This window comes from Salvelinus namaycush, chromosome 20 (assembly GCF_016432855.1).
Source record: "Salvelinus namaycush isolate Seneca chromosome 20, SaNama_1.0, whole genome shotgun sequence".
NCBI classification, from domain to species: Eukaryota; Metazoa; Chordata; class Actinopteri; order Salmoniformes; family Salmonidae; genus Salvelinus; species Salvelinus namaycush.
In genome coordinates this window covers 7,003,602-7,022,111 of record NC_052326.1, presented here as the reverse complement: position 1 = coordinate 7,022,111, position 18,510 = coordinate 7,003,602, and the positions used below count along the sequence as shown (strand labels likewise).

The window sequence follows — 18,510 nt, the reverse complement described above, 5'->3', positions numbered from 1 at the left end:
CTCCTAACAAAATGTGCTGTTGCTGTATAGACCTAACTTTCAATCCTTCTCTGCCTCCTGCCTTCTGTCTACTGCGTCTGCTCCCCTGCATCTAGATGTGTTGTAACATCTAGTGTCCTTTGTCCTGTATCTTTCCTACTTTATACATGTGCTGTTCTTTTGAACATACTGTATTCTCTGTCTTCTGTCTCTAGATGTACTCGGGGGATACAATGGCACCATCTTCGCCTATGGACAGACCTCCTCTGGAAAAACGCACACCATGGAGGTACGTTTTTGTAGACCACATCACCACAGAGATTAGACTTGGCTTGTATCCTAAATGGCACCCTATCCCCTATAAAGTGCATTACTTTTGTCCAGTTTGGGACGTAGACTGGAGTGTTCTTTATGTAGAGTGATATAAACCAGTGATTCTCAGCTGCAGTCCTCGGGTAGTACCCTGCAGGTTGCACGATTTTGTTCCAGCCCAGCAAAGCACACCTAATTGAACTGTTAGGTTCTAATTATCAGAGTAAGAACTCGACGGACACAATGAAAGCTTAAACCAAGTTTATTCATCCCAAAGGGTCGAACAGCTGAACCGACAAAAGCACGGTTCCACCAGTGGTGGTATACATACCCAAATTTGGGTGGAGTCTCCTCCTTCTCGCTAAACATTGCATCTTTATTGCTAGGCAGGAAACTAAGTGATACGGGCAATAAACTGTTCCTTCTCTCTTAACGTGACCTGACCTCGACCCCCTTCTCCCCTCATCAGTGCCTGCCACATGTGATCGTTTCCCCTACACTCAGTACATTCCAAGCTTAATTGCACCCACTATATACCTTCCTCCTACAGATAACCATTCACTTCTGGTGTAGACTCTCTAAACCATAGCGCTCAATATTTCAACAGGATACCTGACAATTAACCCTATTCCACGTTTTAGGAGTCAGAACCCAGAATCCATCAGTCCCCCCGTTTTGAACATTTAACGCCATACTGTTCAACATTACATAAACTTGGAAATGACTTATAAATGGACAAACAATGATAATAAAACATGAACAAAAACTGAACATGATTAACGTTCACAGTGAGGTTAACAAACTCAGAGACTTATGGACTCTGTTCCGTTATCACACCATACACAATCTTATTTCCATTTCTAGTAGAACACTGATAATAACATGTCCGCCTTGAGCTGTTGACTTCTTCCATTTCAACGTTCTCCTTCTGGTTCCTAAGAGAGTGATAGCACAGACTTGAAAAGCAACAAGACACACAAAACATAACAGTATTAAGTGGTAAGCTGTGCATAATTATATATGCATGAAAACCCAAAGTCTGATAACATGACATTTCCCACTCTCTGTTCGCCTGACTCTATGCCTTTAGGATACTTTTCTGCTGGATTCCACAAAAATGAAGGCCCTAGAGAACCTCCTCATGCTTTCACCCAATCGTCCCCTTTCCGGCCACCGGCTCTGAGAGGTGCCCCCAAGCCATATTATTTTCACTTTGTTCCCCATCTCCTTCTTCCTCCATTGCCACCTGATAGGCACGTCACCCGATAGGCAAGTGGGTATCCCTAATCAATGCTACATCCTCTTGAGGTAACTCAGCACTGTATATGCTTTCACATCAATGCCTTCAGAATGATGTCCAGTGTACAATTACCCCAACATCTATCCTTCTATATGATGCTTTAACCAATAAAGCAACTAGCCCAACACAACTATGGCAGCTAAAGTAGCTCCCAGACCCAACCCATCTGCATGTCTACAGTGGAATCTAGTCTTTCTCTCTCTTTAGCTCCACTCCTTCTGTCATGGCGTCTTCAAGCTCACCCGAAATGCGGCTGGACCTCACTTCACGTGAGAACTGTGAACCCACCGAAGAGAGACATGACGATTTTTACCATTGCAGGTGCTGTAAGGATCACTGTCCCACCACCCCCGCCTGTTGTATCTTGATGTACACTCAATCTCCAGAATTCAGCCCGTGCCCTCGGTTATCTCCTGCTCCTCATGTGCAGCTTTCACCTGGGAATATACATACTGTAATGCACGGGTCATTTCCTGACAACATAGACTCTCTGTAACGCTCGTCGTATAGAGGAGAAGGAGAAGACCAAGGTTCAGCGTGGTAAGTATTCATAATTCCTTTTAATGAATACGAATACTGGAACAAAACAACAAAAACGATAAACGAACAGTTCTGCAAGGTGACATATACTAAACAGAAAACAACCACCCACAAACACAGGTGGGACAACAGGCTACCTAAGTATGATTCTCAATCAGAGACAACGATAGACAGCTGCCTCTGATTGAGAACCATACCAGGCCAAACACACAGAAATACAAAACAAGGACAACATAGAACACCAGACATAGAATGCCCACCCAAACTCACGCCCTGACCAACCAAAATAGAGACATAAAAAGGATCTCTACGGTCAGGGCGTGACACTCTCCCCTTATGGCCAGATTACTAATTTGTGACATGTAAATAACAGCCCCCGGTACTCCCATCCGTCTCCCAGTTACCAGCTACTAAGCCATGTGACATGAGTCCTCATAAAATGATATCCCAACAATGCAACTAAAGTAACCATTGCTTGTCTCCATGCCGTCTCCTTCATTTTCATCCTTGGGTGTTAACGCAAGACACAGACTATGAGCCTTGTATGTAATTAATTGTACCGTTTCATCCAGCAATCTGGATGATACGGTACGGTATATGTATTGATGCGATTTAACATAAAGATTCTGATGACATGGTAAAACAAAAACAAAAACGTAATGGTTGACCCAAGCTGTCATCCAGTGAGTTCTCTAATAACCTCCTTGTCGGAGGACACTTTAAGATAAAAAACTCCCTAGAACCCAATAAATTCGAGTCGTGCACCTGGCCCTCACAGTTTGAGAGCACCTCTCTCTCGCTGTATCCGAATCATAACTAAAACATTTTATAAATCATCTAACCCAAATTTAGAATGACAGTCCTTAGTGCTTTACTTTGAGTCTATCACTCGAATTCGAGCTTCTCAACCTGGCACACATCATCGCGGTTAGAATGTACATTTATAAACGGGAACTTTTATTGCCGGTAATAACTCTTCTCATTACAACCCCCATTTGACCCTGTTTTCCTGTCGCGAGTGGCATGGTAATGAAAGATCGGTATCTCAATTCATTCTTAGTCTAAATTGTTCGCAGTGTAGACCTTCCACACCCCCTCCTCCCGGCACTTCCTCCTTCCCAACGTCAGATATGTAATGCTTGCCTGTCACATTTGATGGCCCTTGATAATGTCCCGATTTCAATATAAAGTAATCTGTTTTTCCCCACGTACACGAGTCTCTCACCTGAGCCGCTACCACCATTCTGTCTGATCCTTTTCTCCCACCAGTACACCAGCAACATGAGAGAAGTTTGAATGTTATCTCTCTCCATGCTCACTCGACATACGATGTCTCAGGAATCATGGCGCACTCCTGCCACCCGTACCCAGGTTAATGACTTGGAATGAGTGCCTTTGTCACTCTTTCTTCAGCCGGTTAGGGAGGGTTTTGAAGTTCACACACACTGTTCGCGGTCAAATTATTACTACCATGCATTAAGACACCATCTGACATCACCTTCCATGATAACCTCAAGAGAGGACAGACCAGAACAACAGTTCTAACCCATGGGGGAATCCCAACAATCCAGCAGACCCAATCTGGTGAAATTTGAATCGAAACAAAGACGAGAATGAAATCAGCAATACACATATCATAATCCACTTGGAGTAACTGGCAACCGTTATTAACATATATTTTCCCTTCTAAACTCAGAAAAAATATAAACGTCACTTTTTCAGGATCCTGTCTTTCAAAGATAATTTGTAAAAATCCAAATAACTACACAGATCTTCATTGTAAAGTGTTTAAACACTGTTTCCCAGGCTTGTTCAATTAACCATAAAAAAAGAATGAGCATGCACCTGTGGGACGGTCGTTAAGACACTAACAGCTTGCAGACGGGTGGTAATTAAGGTCACAGTTATGAAAACTTAGGACACTAAAGAGGCCTTTCTACTGACTCTGAAAAACACCAAAAGAAAGATGCCCAGGGTCCCTGCTCATCTGCATGAACATGCCTATGGCATGCTGCAAGGAGGCATGAGGGGTGATGGTCGGATTCACGTTTATCGACGAAGGAATGAGCGTTACACCAAGGCCTGTACTCTGGAGCGGGATCGATTTGGAAAAGGAGGGTCCGTCATGGTCTGGGGCGGTGTGTCACAGCATCATCGGACTGAGCTTATTGTCATTGCAGGCAATCTCAACACTGTGCGTTACAGGGAAGACATCCTCCTCCCTCATTTGGTACCCTTCCTGCAGGCTCATCCTGACATGACCCTCCAGCATGACAATGCCACCAGCCATACTGCTCGTTCTGTGCATGATTTCCTGCAAGACAGGAATGTCAGTGTTCTGCCGTGGCCAGCGAAGAGCCCGGATCTCAATCCCATTGAGCACGTCTGGGACCTGTTGGATCGGAGGGTGAAGGCTAGGGCCATTCTCCCCAGAAATGTCCGGGAACTTGCAAGTGCCTTGGTGGAAGTGTGGGGTAACATCTCACAGCAAGAACGGGCAAATCTGGTGCAGTCCATGAGGAGGAGATGCACTGCAGTACTTAATGCAGTTGGTGGCCACACCAGATTCTGACTGTTACTTTTGATTTTGATCCCCCTTTGTTCAGGGACACATTATTCCATTTCTGTTAGTCACATGTCTGTGGAACTTGTTCAGTTTATGCCTCAGTTGTTGAATCTTGTTATGTTCATACAAATATTTACACATGTTAAGTTTGCTGAAAATAAACGCAGTTGATAGTGAGAGGACGTTTCTTTTTTTGCTGAGTTTATATGCAGACTGAACAAAATACATTTGTGTATTTACCCAAAGACCAGGGCCCAAGGAAACTAGTAATTTCCCCTTCGAACACATAATTCACATCGTGATTCAAAAACAACATGTTAAATCAAATATAAACACATTTGAATAACCAATCAACTTAGAATTACAACTCTTGATAACTCCATAAGGAAATAATGGTATCCCATAGAGTAATGGTAAAATATAATACAGACTGGTGTTTTTCATGTATTTTATAATTAAATCCCACCTGTTTTGATCATTTCTAGTGAGATTGATCAGGCCTCACCATAAAGTCAGGATATAGGGCATTCGACCACATTAAATATATCCTTTCTCTTTCCTTTCCCTGTCCTTCAGCAACCATTTAAAACATTTCAAACATCTCCATCCTTCTGCATACCCAATTTAAATCAAAATTGAAAATACCCCACAAAATAAATCCCACAGTATTAACACCAATAACAAATATTCGTACCTGAGTTGTGTGTGCATGCTGGTGTAGGTGTGGTAAACCTTAGGTCAAAAACACACACATGAACAGGCCTTACTTATCTGGGAACTCCGTTTATGGCCTAATCCAGATACTTTCATACTTAAAACTGCCGAAAACCACTAAATGCTCTCCCCAAGACCACAGTCTCGGGGAACATTCCAACGAGAGATAATGAAACCACCTCCTCCTCTGGAAAAGAAAGTGTACATTTAGTTAGCATTCACTATGCTACATCTTAATCAGCAATCCAAAAGTATTATTAAAAACCAACATGATAATGGTAAATCCACTGGCCTTACTCCAATCATTAAACATTTGTTTTAATCCACCCCATCATTTATTTAGCATGTAATACCCTTAGACACGGCAATATTTTCTCGCCACAGAGTCTAACGATTCACAAATCTCTTTTTAAAAGTTAATTTTAGGTTTGGTAACCCCTATGCTAATTCCTCGCGACCCCTCCACCCTTTCGTCCATTCTATAAATCTATTTCAGAATAAGACAACATAAAATGTAAATCTATTTCAGAATAAAACAACATAAAATGTCTCAAGATTAAAAACCTCCCAAGGTTTTCTGAGTTTGCTAGGAGTGTTTGGCCAGATCATTTTCATTTGTTACCTCTTTAGAATCCATCCCCCTGGCATTTCCCCTAGATTCTTCAACCCAAAACACATTTTCCTTTGGCAAATTTAGCCAATTTCTCACCATAAAGAATCTGCGATATTTGATCCCTAGCATCTATTAGAAAGTTGTGTAAGACATGGACGTCTTCCTTCACATAGAAACTGTAATATCTATGACCCACTATCGATCGAACCATACACCTCTATGTGAAAGTTTCCTATACAGCTACTTTCAGGAGGATTTGTTTCTGCTCTTTTGAAAAAGAGGCAAACGCTTGCATGGCAGCATTTCCTCCGAATGCAGCAGGCTCCATTCCCACTCTACACTCATTCTTCCAATGCCCAACGGCCCCACATCTAAAACAGGGATCTACCTCCCTACGCTTTGATGTTTTATCGCAATGTTTCTCTGTCTTACCTTGCCCATTGAAACTATAGTTAGTGGCTTTCCCTGTGGCCGTATTAAACCCCTCGCACGTCTGCGAAGTGAGCAGAGTTATTTTCCACTCTCAAAGCATCCTGCTAATTTATTTCATTAGAATTTTCCGTCAGCAGGGAAATGCTGCCCAATTTTATCCAGTTTGCTCACTTTTTCCCATATTCAAGCCGAATTGGTAGAATGCTTGTGCGCTTCTTTTCAGCACATTTAACTTCTCTTCGTGTAGCCCCGCTTTACCGGGAGCTTCGAGTCCGCCGGTCGCCATTTCAACAGTTATTATTCTGAGGATTCCCCGGACGGTGTCCAGGGTGTTTCGATTCCTTCTCTCCCGTCTCTCTCACACCTTCTATTAACTATTTCCCAACGTAGCGCTACTCCTCCCCGTGGAATAGTTAGGGCATGTGTGCCTATTAATTGGTCACAGCACTTAATACTTTGTATTAGAATCTATACTATAGCGTCTGCAAATGTATTACTGGAGAATACGGATGACCTAATGTCTGATTCCAGTGTTGCGCCTCATATCACTGTTGTTGATAATACACATTACCAAAATGATTCACACTTGTCTTCCTATTTCCACATAATCTGTCATGCTCCCCATAGGGCATAAACTGACTATTCTCCTTCTTGCTACTGCTAATACACGTAACTCAGTGTTCGAATATCTTATTGTTGTCCTTTTAACCATGCATGTGGCTTACCTTCAGAATGTATAGGCAACCTTCTTCTCATTATCCACATACACTTTACTACCTCACTGTCACTGCAGCTGGGACTTTCGTCCCTCTTACAGATCTCACAGGTGATTACCCCCACTAGGGACCTATCCTATACGGAACCTACCCTATACTGTAATGTCACTGATGGATCTCACAGAGGAAAACCTCCACTTGGGACCTGTCCTTTAAGGAACTCACCCTACACCTTATATCCGCCTGGATCTTGCAGAGGAAAACCTCCACTCGGGACCTATCATTAAAGGAACCTACCCTACAACCATATATTTACGCTGGTCATTACTCAATGGGCCTACTGAATAAACTAAGGCTTTCTATGTCCGTATCCTATAATTGTTTAGCCTACCATTCTCATCTCCCCAAGATGTGAAAATTTGTGGAAACAGGTGTAGGAACTATGTCTACCTTGTTTGTTGCCAGCTCCTGCTCCACTGGTCTGGACTCTCTGGTTTGACTATAAATCATGGTGAACCCTGCTCGCAGCGACAATTTCTAATTATCAGAGTAAGAACTCGACGGACACAATGCAAGCTTAAACCAAGTTTATTCATCCCAAAGGGTCGAACAGCTGAACCGACAAAAATATGGTTCCACCAGTGGTGGTATACATACCCCAATTTGGTTGGAGTCTCCTCCTTCTCGCTAAAAATTGCATCTTTATTGCTAGGCAGGAAACTAAGTGATACGGGCAATAAACTGTTCCTTCTCCCTTAACGTGACCTGACTTCGACCCCCTTCACCACTAATCCATGGCTCTCTCCCCTTATCAGTGCATGCCACATGTGATCGTTTCCACTACACTCGGTACATTCCAAGCTTCATTGCACCCACCATTTACCTTCCTCCTACAGATAACCATTCACTTCTGGTGTAGACTCTCTAAACCTAAGCACTTAATATTTCAACAGGATACCTGATAATTAACCCTATTCCAAGTTTTAGGAGTCAGAACCCAGAATCCATCAGAACTAATCAACGGATTGATGATTAGTTGAGTGGTTAAAAAAACACTGACTGGCATAAATCGTTGTACACTCCAGTAGTTGAAGTCCCTTGCTTTAAATGATTTACTGTCTTATCTCCTCTCCTCTAAATATCATCGGACTCTCCTCCAAGTTAAGTCCCTGTCCCCTGTTCCTCCTTCTTTTCCGCTTCTCTCTCTCTCCCCCTCTTCCTTTCACACTGTTTTCCTCCCCCTCTCCTCTCCAACTCCCCCTAGTCTTTTACTCTCCTTTAACCTCTGCCAAGTGACCTCCCCCAAGTGTTTTTCTGTTATCCATTCTTCCTCTCGTCTTCTCTGACTCCCCATCTTCTTTTCCCACATCCCTTCTGTCTTCTTTCAGGGCAAGCTGCATGACCCTCATGGGATGGGGATCATCCCCAGAATTGCAGAGGACATCTTCAATCACATATTCGCAATGGATGAAAACCTTGAGTTCCACATCAAGGTCTGTACTTTGCTGACAACACTGTCTGTCTGCACCAATAGTCCCATAGTCTGGGTCAAGTGGTAGTGCAGCCGACTCCGGACCACACATTGCCCCTCTGGGCATCACTTTGAAAACCGCTCTGCCACTTTCAATTTTATCTTGCCGTCTCTTTTATCTCAACATCTGTCTAGTTGATGATGTCTCTAAAAACACTGTTTGGTGTCCTAGATCTGAATTTCCTTTAGCCAATTCCTCTGCCTATTTGTATCACACCATAGGATACAGATTACTGGACCAGACTACTGCACCATCTCACCAATACTGAGAACAGTGTGATGTCTGTATTCCACCATGACCCTCTGGTCTGTAGTGACAACATTTTCTGCACCAGTTGCAAGGTGGTGTACCAGATCTCTATGTCAGTGTCGGTCAGTGCTGTTTAAGATGAGGGAGGACTTTTTTGACCTTACTTCTATTACAGCATATTGGATAACTATCATTCATATTCCATGCACCCAGTTCAATGTAACATGGATATATTTGGGCTACTACATGATACAAAAATTTTACCTATACTCATCATGAGGTTGCTACAAAAAAAAATTAGGTGACAGACATCATTAGTCCAACAGTTGCAAACGACAGTTTCTATTGGACAATTCAGGTATGATGTTTATCCCCATTTCATTTGCTTCCGTTTAAGAAACGTTTTCAACAGAATCGGTGGAATGAATCACATGCAAACACAGTTCACTTTCATAGCAGCCACGTTGTATTCCTTCTCACATCTACGCGCTATCCTCCTCTTACCTTTTCCCTCCGCTTGTGGACTTCAATGCACAACACATCAGCTGAATGTGACCAGGTGAAAAAACCTTTCCAATCCAAACAATATCATAGCCGCTACACACAGCCTACATCGTTGTCACCACTTTAGCTAAAGTAACGTCATAGTCAACCTAGCTAATAGAACTAACGCGCTAGTAAATCCGCTACAATCATGCAGTACAGTGTACAGCCAGTAAGCAATTTAGCAGTTACACTGGCGGGACGCGGTGGCAATACATTTGTAAAACCGAAAGCTTACCTTGACTTGAATGAGTTCCAGGGTTTCATATTCATAGCCAGCTAGCTAACATAGCATCCCTCTGTTTGAGCCGGGCGTTTGAGTTGGCTAAACTAGCTATCTGCATTTGCTAGCTAAGTAAGTGAAAGTGAAAGTAAAATGACTAAATATAGCTCTCTCTCTCACTCTCTCTCTTGCTTCTCCTTCATTTTTAAGAAATGTATTTGTTCAAAACTGTTTAACTATTTTCTTTCTCTCTCTTTGAGTCAACTACTGACCACATTTTATGCACTACAGCGCTTGCTAGCTGTAGATTATGCATTCAATACTAGATTCATTCTCTGATCCTTTGATTGGGTGGACAACATGTCAGTTCATGCTGCAAGAGCTCTGATAAATTGGAGGACATCCTCCGGAAGTTGTCATAATTACTATGGAAGTCTATGGAAGGGGGTGAGAACCATGAGCCTCCTAGGTTTTGTGTTGAAGTCAATGTACCCAGAGGAGAACAGAAGCTAGTTGTCCCCTGGCTACACCATGGTGTTACCCTACAGAGTGCTGCTGAGGCTACTGTAGACCTTCATTGCAAAACAGTGTGTTTTAATAAATCATTTGGTGACATATGAATATATTTAGTATAGTTTTATCTAAAAAGGATAGCTTTTTTAATGTTTCACTATTTTTATTTTTATGAAATTCATTGAGGAGGATGGTCCTTCCCTTCCTGCGCTGAGGAGCCTCCACTGCTCTATGTGCTCTAGAAAAATCCTATGGTCATTATTTGGATGTGTCAGTCGTCTAGGTCATCCTTGCCATAAGAACCACCCCCTCACAATCAAGATAGTGGCACTGGGGATGAGCACACCCCTTAAACATGGCCCTCAGGACCACGATAGTCTGGGGACTCAAGGAGTTGGATAAACTAAAACAGACTTCTGTACTAGACAACCACGCCAGCTCACCATAACTGAGAACTGTGTGATGTCTTCCATCATGAACCTCTGCTCTGTAGTAACAACATGTTCCGTACCAGTAGCCATGGTGGTGTCCCACATCTCCACATTCATTTTTAAAAAAGGGTTCCCGAAAGGGTTCATAAGATAACCCTTTTTGTTTCCAGAAGGGTTCTACCTGGAACCAAAAAAGGGTTCTTCAGAGGGTTCTCTGATATGGACAGCCGAAGAACCCTTTTAGGTTCTAGATAGCACTTTTTTTCTATGAGTTGATGTGCTCCAGACAACTCCTATGGTTATTATTCTCATGCTCCAATAGTTCAGAGGAGTTAGCTAAAGCACATCTGGGACCCGACCACACTAGAGAACCAGTGGATGCTTCTGAGGAATGGAGTCAATGGAATGGTATCAACCACATGGAAACCACGTTTGATACCATTCCATTTACGACATTCCAGGCATTATTATGAGCTGTCCTCCCCTCAGCAGCCTCCACTGTATGGCACCGTCTAACTCACCATAATTGAGAGTGTGATGCCTCAATCCACAGTGGCCCTCTGGAATAACTGTAGACACTGTGAATGTGTCTCTACTATGTCGCTACGCTCTTCTGGCTATTTTGTCGAGCAATAAACATAGATCTGGACCAGACTACTGCACCAGCTTACCGTAACTGAGAACTACTGTGTATTGTCTGAATCAATCATAGCTATAGCCCACTACAATCACTGGAGTTACTGTGTTTGCGGCTATTCTGGATATTATTATCCTGCCGTAGCATACAGATCACTGGGCCAGGCTACTGCACCAGCTCGCCATGAATGAGTGTGATGTCAGAATCCACCATGACCCTCTGTAATCGCTGTAAATGTGAATGTGTCCGCACCAGTAGTCTGGTAAAGATGTGGTTTAGACAACTATTCTGGCTATAATTGTCCTGCCATAGCATGCAGATCACTGGACCAGGCTATTGCGCCATCTCACCATAACTAAAAACTGTGTGTCTGAATCCATCATAGATATAGAGCTTTATAATCACTGGGGTTACTGTTGATGAATATGAATGGTGCATAATGTGCAATAAAACATCCCAGACCTCAATATCTACTTAAAGCATAAACATCTGGACCAAACCAGTCTACTGCATCACCTCACCATGAACTGTGTATGATGTCTGTGCTCATAGCCTCTGGAATTATGACATGCATAGACACAGGATATGAATAAATCGTTAGTATCTTGTCATATTTGTACATTTGCCTAAATCACAACTATCTTGTGATATCTCACAACTAATACCTGGCATACTCGGCATGCAGAACCAAATCTCTGTGCTCACAAGAGACTAGACCTAGCAGAATGCCCGTGAGCCAAGAAGACCACTTGAACATATTTGACATATTAGTATAATCAGTCCCCTGTCCCCTCGAAGATTCATTTCTCTCAATATGCTCTCTTCTCTCTTCACCAGGTGTCCTATTTTGAAATTTACATGGACAAAATCAGAGATCTTCTGGATGGTAAGTGTATTCACAGCACTAAAATCACACACGCACGCACGCACACACACGCACGCACACACACACACACACACACACACACACACACACACACACACACACACACACACACACACACACACACACACACACACACACACACACACACACACACACACACACACACACACACACACACACACACACATACACACTGCGGTTTTCAATGTGACTTGTCATTTCCACTTCAATTGAGTATTTTGTTTGTATGTGCAACAGCAAAATGATACCCTTATGATAGTATATGCGAGGTTCTAGAGGGGCTGTGGCTAGACTCCCTGTAAGTAGACGGTAGATGTCTATCTGAGTAAATCACACCAGCCAGAGGAAACTAATTTATTCTCAAAAACGTACCTGGTGATATAAAGGCAATAAATAAAATACAAAATGGAACCCTATTGACTGTATAGTGTACTATGAAGGGAATAGGGTGACATTTGGGATGCAGGAAATATCACAGCAGCCTATAAGGCTGCATTCTGCATTCTGGAGAGAGAGGTGGGGGGGGGGGGGGGGGGCAGAGGAAGGGAGAGAGAGAGAGCAAGAGAACAGTGAATCACTAAGGAAGGACAGGAGGTAATAAGGGAGAAAGCAGACAAACAACACTGATGGAAAGAGAGAACAACACACACACACACACACACACACCTCTGAGAGTATCCACAGCCTTGTCATAAATCTGCTCTGATTGGATATGATCTCTCGCACAAACCTGAGACATAATGTAACAACGTACATGGCCCTAGTCGCTCTTCTGTCCTGTCCAGGAGGAGAGCGTCTGTTTTACCGCTCGTTTCCAGTTGAAATGAAATCGTAAGTCAGGGCCTGAGGAGGGCTTGAGTCAGAGCAGCAACAGGTTTGTCAGGCCTAGAAACACTCCAGTCACACAAAAAAGATTACACACACACACCTCTGAGAGTATACACGGCCTTGATGTAAATCTGATCTGATTGGATATGATCTCCCCATCAAAAACACAAAGTTGAAACATAAAGCAACTGTTGTGTCTGTGTTTGTAAAGTGTCTCTGAAATGCACTCCAAATGCGTTTTGATTTGATTTGACTGTTTTGGGCCTTTTGGGCAAATATGAAAGTAAAGTCTCTAAACTTAGAGGGCTTTCACACCAAATTGGTTTGGTGCGGTTTTTCTGAACCTGCGCATTTCCCCCCCTTAGTGTTCACACCAGCCCGAACAAACCGAACTATCGGCACTCTGGAGCACACTCAACAACACAACGGGGTTCGCTCAAAAAGGGGTGGTCTCGGTTGATTCCATTTGTACTGTGGTGTGGTTCACCGCAGGTGAGAATGCAGTCGGGACCAAACGCAGGAAAATAACCAGAGGCCAGTAGTATTATTGGTTGTGTGACTGCGAGCACACAGTACCATAACTTGATATCTCTCAGTAGCAGTACATTTATGAGCGCATCCGATGCAGATTAGGGAACACTGGCTATACCGGGCATGTAGGCTACTGAATATAGCCTATTCAAGTCGCAGTTAGAGCGGCTATTGCATGTTGTTGGAAGACCAAAGTAATATGACGTTTGGGAGACACAAGCTTCTCACGCATATGCTTCTCACAGATGGATTTAACGTGCGCGTTTTTCTCCAATAAACAAATGACTTCCATGAACACATCGTTTTGTTTTGACCTATTAATTCGTGTTGACATTTGGCAATGTGAAATCCACCGGACCAAAAGAAGAAAAAAAATACAATGTAACAAATAATCAAACTCTGAATCGACCTGTAGCTCAGAACTATGTGTGAAAATGCCGTAAGTAACAGTTGTTCCTGTCCAGTTCTGGTGATTGTACTTGTAGGGTAATAACGCCATCTCTCTTCTTCTGCACCCGTCTCTCCCAGTCACTAAAACCAATCTAGCAGTGCATGAGGACAAGAACAGGGTTCCATATGTGAAGGTGAGTCAGACTGCTGATGGGATGTTAACTAACTGGCCATCTGTAAATTGTGGGTCTCATCTGTGATGGGCTCTACATGAAGTGTCATCTTCATAGTGATACCATTATTACGTCAGGAAACAATTCCAACTCATTCAAATGTTCAAATGTCTAGTTTTATTGTCAAATGCACAAGTACACTGAAATGCCTTTCTTGCAAGCTCTTTCCCAACAATGCAAAAATCAATATTCGTAGTACAATAAAATAAGGAAAACAAAAACACACGAGAAATATAAATAAGAAGAACACGAGAAAGTAAGTCATCTATATACTGTACAGTACAGGGTCAGTGCCAATACCATATGCATAATGTGCAGGGATACTGGAGTGGTAGGGGTAGTTTGTATAGGGGTAAGGTGACCGGCATCAGGCAATATGATAAACGGAGTAGCAGCAGAGTATACGAAGATTGTGTGTGCGTGTGCGTAGAGTCAGTATGAATGTGTGTGTTTGTGTGTGTGTGTGTGTGTGTGTGTTGGAGTGTCAGTCTGAGTGCGTGTGTAGAGTCCTGTGAGTGTACATAGTCAGTGTAAAAAAAGGGTCATTTAGCAGTCTTATGGCTTGGGGATAGAAGCTATTCAGGAGCCTCTTGGTGTCAGACTTGTTTCTCTGGTACCGCTTGCCGTGCGGAAGCAGAGGGAACAGTCTATGGCTTGGATGGCTGGGGTCTTTAACAATTCTCAGAGCATTCCTTTCACACCGCCTGATATAGGTCCTGGGTGGCAGGGTGCTCGGCCCTAGTGATGTACTGGGCTGTCCGCACTACCAACTGCGGTGAAGTTGTCATACCAAGCAGTGATGCAGCCAGTCAAGTTGCTCTGGTGCAGCTGTATAACCAAATCTTTTCAACCTCCAGAGGGGGAGGAGCCGCTCTTGCGCCTTCTTCACGACTGTGTGTCTGTGTGTTTGGACCATTTTACGTCCTTAGTGATTTGGACATTGAGGAACTTGACGCTTTCAATCCACTCCACTACAGCCTCGTCGATGTGGATGAGGGCGTACTCGACCCCCCCCCCCCCCCCCCCCCACACACATTTTGTTACGTTACAGTCTTATTCTAAAATATATATTTTTTTAAAGTCACTCATCAATATACATGCAATACCCCATAATGACAAAGCAAAAATAGGTTTTTAGAAATGTTTGTACATTTATTTGTAAAAAATAAAGTATTCAGAGCCTTTACTCAGTACTTTGTTGAAGCACCTTTGGCAGTGATTACAGCCTTGTGTCTTCTTGAGTATGATGCTACAAGCTTGGCACACCTGTACTTGGGGAGTTTCTTCCCATTCTTCTCTGCAGATCCTCTCAAGCTCTGTCAGGTTGGATGGGGAGCTTCGCTGCACAGCTATTTTCAGGTCTCTCCAGAGATGTTTGATCGGGTTCAAGTCCGGTCTCTGGCTGGGCCTCTCAAGGACATTTAGAGACTTATCCCGAAACCACTCCTGCATTGTCTTGGCTGTGTGCGTAGGGTTGTTGTCCTGTTGGAAGGTGAACATTCACTCCAGTATGACGTCTTGAGAGCTCTGAAGCAGGTTTTCATCAAGGATTTCTCTGTACTTTGCTCCGTTCATCTTTCCCTCGATCCTGACTAGTCTCCCAGTCCCTGCCACTGAAAAACATCCCCACAGCAAGATGCTGCCACCACCATGCTTCACCGTAGGGATGGTGCCAGGTTTCCACCAGATGTGACGCTTGGCATTCAGGTCAAAGAGTTCAATCTTGGTTTCATCAGACCAGAGAATCTTGTTTCTCATGGTCAGAGAGTCCTTCAGGTGCCTTTTGGCAAACTCCAAGCGGGCTGTCATGTGCCTTTTACTGAGGAGGGGCTTCCATCTGGCCACTACCATAAAGGCCTAGTTGGTGGAGTGCTTCAAAGACGGTTGTCCTTCTGGAAGGTTCTCCCATCTCCACAGAGGAACTCATGAGCTCTGTCAGAGTGACCATCGGGTTCTTGGTCACCTCCCTGACCAAGGCCCTTCTCCCCAGATTGCTCAGTTTGGCTTGGCGGCCAGCTCTATGAAGAGTCTTGGTGGTTCCAAACTTCTTCAATTTAAGAATGATGGAGACCACTCTATTCTTGGGGACCTTCAATGCTGCAGACATTTTTTGGTACACTTCCCCAGATCTGTGCCTCGACACAATCCTGTCTCGTAGCTCTACGGACAATTCCTTCGACCTCATGGCTTGGTTTTTGATTGGCACTGTCAACTGTGGGACCTTATATAGACAGGTGTGTGCCTTTACAAATCATGTCCAATCTATTGAATGTACCACAGGTGGACTCCAATTAATTAAGTTGTAGAAACATCTCAAGGATGATCAATGGAAACAGGATGCACCTGAGCTCAGTTTCGAGTCTTATAGCAAAGGGTCTGAGTACTTATGTCCAGTTTACATACACCTTAACCAAATACATTTAAACTCTGTTTTTCACAATTCCTACATTTAATCCTAGTAAAAAGTGGTTCACGGTTGGGATGGTGTTCTTCGGCTTGCAAGCCTCCCCCTTTTTCCTCCAAACATAACGATGATCATTATAGCCAAACAATTATATTTTTGTTTCATCAGACCAGAGGACATTTCTCCAAAAAGTACGATCTTTGTCCCCATGTGCAGTTGCAAACCGTAGTCTGGCTTTTTTATGGCGGGTTTGGAGCAGTATCTTCTTCCTTGCTGAGCGGCCAGGTTATGTCCATATATGACTCGCTTTACTGTGGATATAGATACTTTTGTACCTGTTTCCTCCAGCATCTTCACAAGGTCCTTTGCTGTTGTTCTGGGATTGATTTGCACTTTTCGCACCAAAGTACGTTCATCTCTAGGAGACAGAACGCATCTCCTTCCTGAACGGTATGACGGCTGCGTGGTCCCATTGTCACGCCCTGACCTTAGAGATCCTACTATTTCTCTAGTTGGTTAGGTCAGGGTGTGACTAGGATGGGCGTTCTAGTTTTTCATTTCTAGGTTGGCCTGGTATGGTTCCCAATCAGAGGCAGCTGTCTATTGTTGTCTCTGATTGGGGATCATACTTAGGCAGCCTTTTCCCACCTGTTTGTTGTGGGATCTTGTTTTTGTATTGTAGCCTTTTTGCACTACAAAGCTGCACGTTCGTTTTGTTACTCTTTTTGTTTTGTTGCTGGTTCACATTAATAAACATGATGAACGCCTTCCACGCTGCACCTTGGTCCAATCCTTCCAACAACGAGCGTTACACCCATGGTGTTTGTACTTGCATACTATTGTTTGTACAGATGAACATGGTACCTTCAGGCGTTTGGAAATTGCTCCCAAGGATGAAACAGACTTGTGGACGTTTACAATATTTTTTCTGAGGTCTTGGCTGATTTCTTTAGATTTTCCCATGATGTCAAGCAAAGAGGCACTGAGTTTGAAGGTAGGCCTTGAAGTACATCCACAGGTACACCTCCAATTGACTCAAATGATGTCAATTAGCCTATCAGAAGCTTCTAAAGCCATGACATCATTTTCTGGAATTTCCCATGCTGTTTAAAGACACAGTCAACTTAGTGTATGTAAACTTCTGACCCACTGAAATTGTGATACAGTGAATGATAAGTGAAATAATCTGTCTGTAAACAGTTGTTGGAAAAATTACTTGTGTCATGCACAAAGTAGATGTCCTAACTGACCTGCCAAAACTATAGTTTGTTAACAATAAATTTATGGAGTGGTTGAAAATGAGTTTTAATGACTCCAACCTAAGTGTATGTAAACTTCCGACCTCAACTGTAAATAAGATATTTCTGTTTTTAATTTCATAAATTTGCTAGCATTTCTAAAAATCTGTTTTCATTTTGTCATTATGGGGTATTGTGTATAGATTGATGAGGAAAAAAATATATTTAATCCATTTTAGAATAAGGATGTAACGTAACAAAATGTGGAACAAGGGAAGGGGTCTGAATACTTTCCGAATGCACTCTTGGTATTCCTCTGATCTCGGTGGGTGAGGGCAGTCTGGAGTGCAATTGAGATTGCGTCGTCTATGGATCTGTTGGGGAGGCATGCAAATTGGAGTGAGTCTAGGGTGTTTTGGATGATGGCGTTGATGTGTGACATAGCTACCATTTCAATGCACTGCATGGTTACAGATGTTAGTGCTACAGGGCGGTAGTCATTATAGCAGGTAGCCTCAGAGTTCTTGTGGAACAGGAATGAATTCCAACAACTCTAACGTTTATTTGTTGAATCTCAGGGCTGCACTGAGCGCTTTGTCTCCAGCCCAGAGGAGGTGATGGATGTTATTGATGAAGGAAAAGCCAACCGTCATGTTGCTGTCACCAGTAAGTCCCAATG

The 18,510-nt window shown here is 43.2% G+C and overlaps 1 protein-coding gene across 1 annotated transcript in view; it reads left to right on the top strand.

The window, feature by feature from the left end:
• LOC120065565 (kinesin heavy chain-like) overlaps positions 1-18,510 on the top strand; it is a 126,586-nt gene that overhangs the window by 45,575 nt on the left and 62,501 nt on the right. The window contains exons 3-7 of the mRNA XM_039016629.1: positions 195-268; positions 8,561-8,665; positions 12,138-12,186; positions 14,095-14,150; positions 18,410-18,497. Of these exons, the coding sequence (XP_038872557.1) occupies positions 195-268; positions 8,561-8,665; positions 12,138-12,186; positions 14,095-14,150; positions 18,410-18,497 (372 nt within the window). The remainder of the gene's footprint in view (positions 1-194; positions 269-8,560; positions 8,666-12,137; positions 12,187-14,094; positions 14,151-18,409; positions 18,498-18,510) is intronic.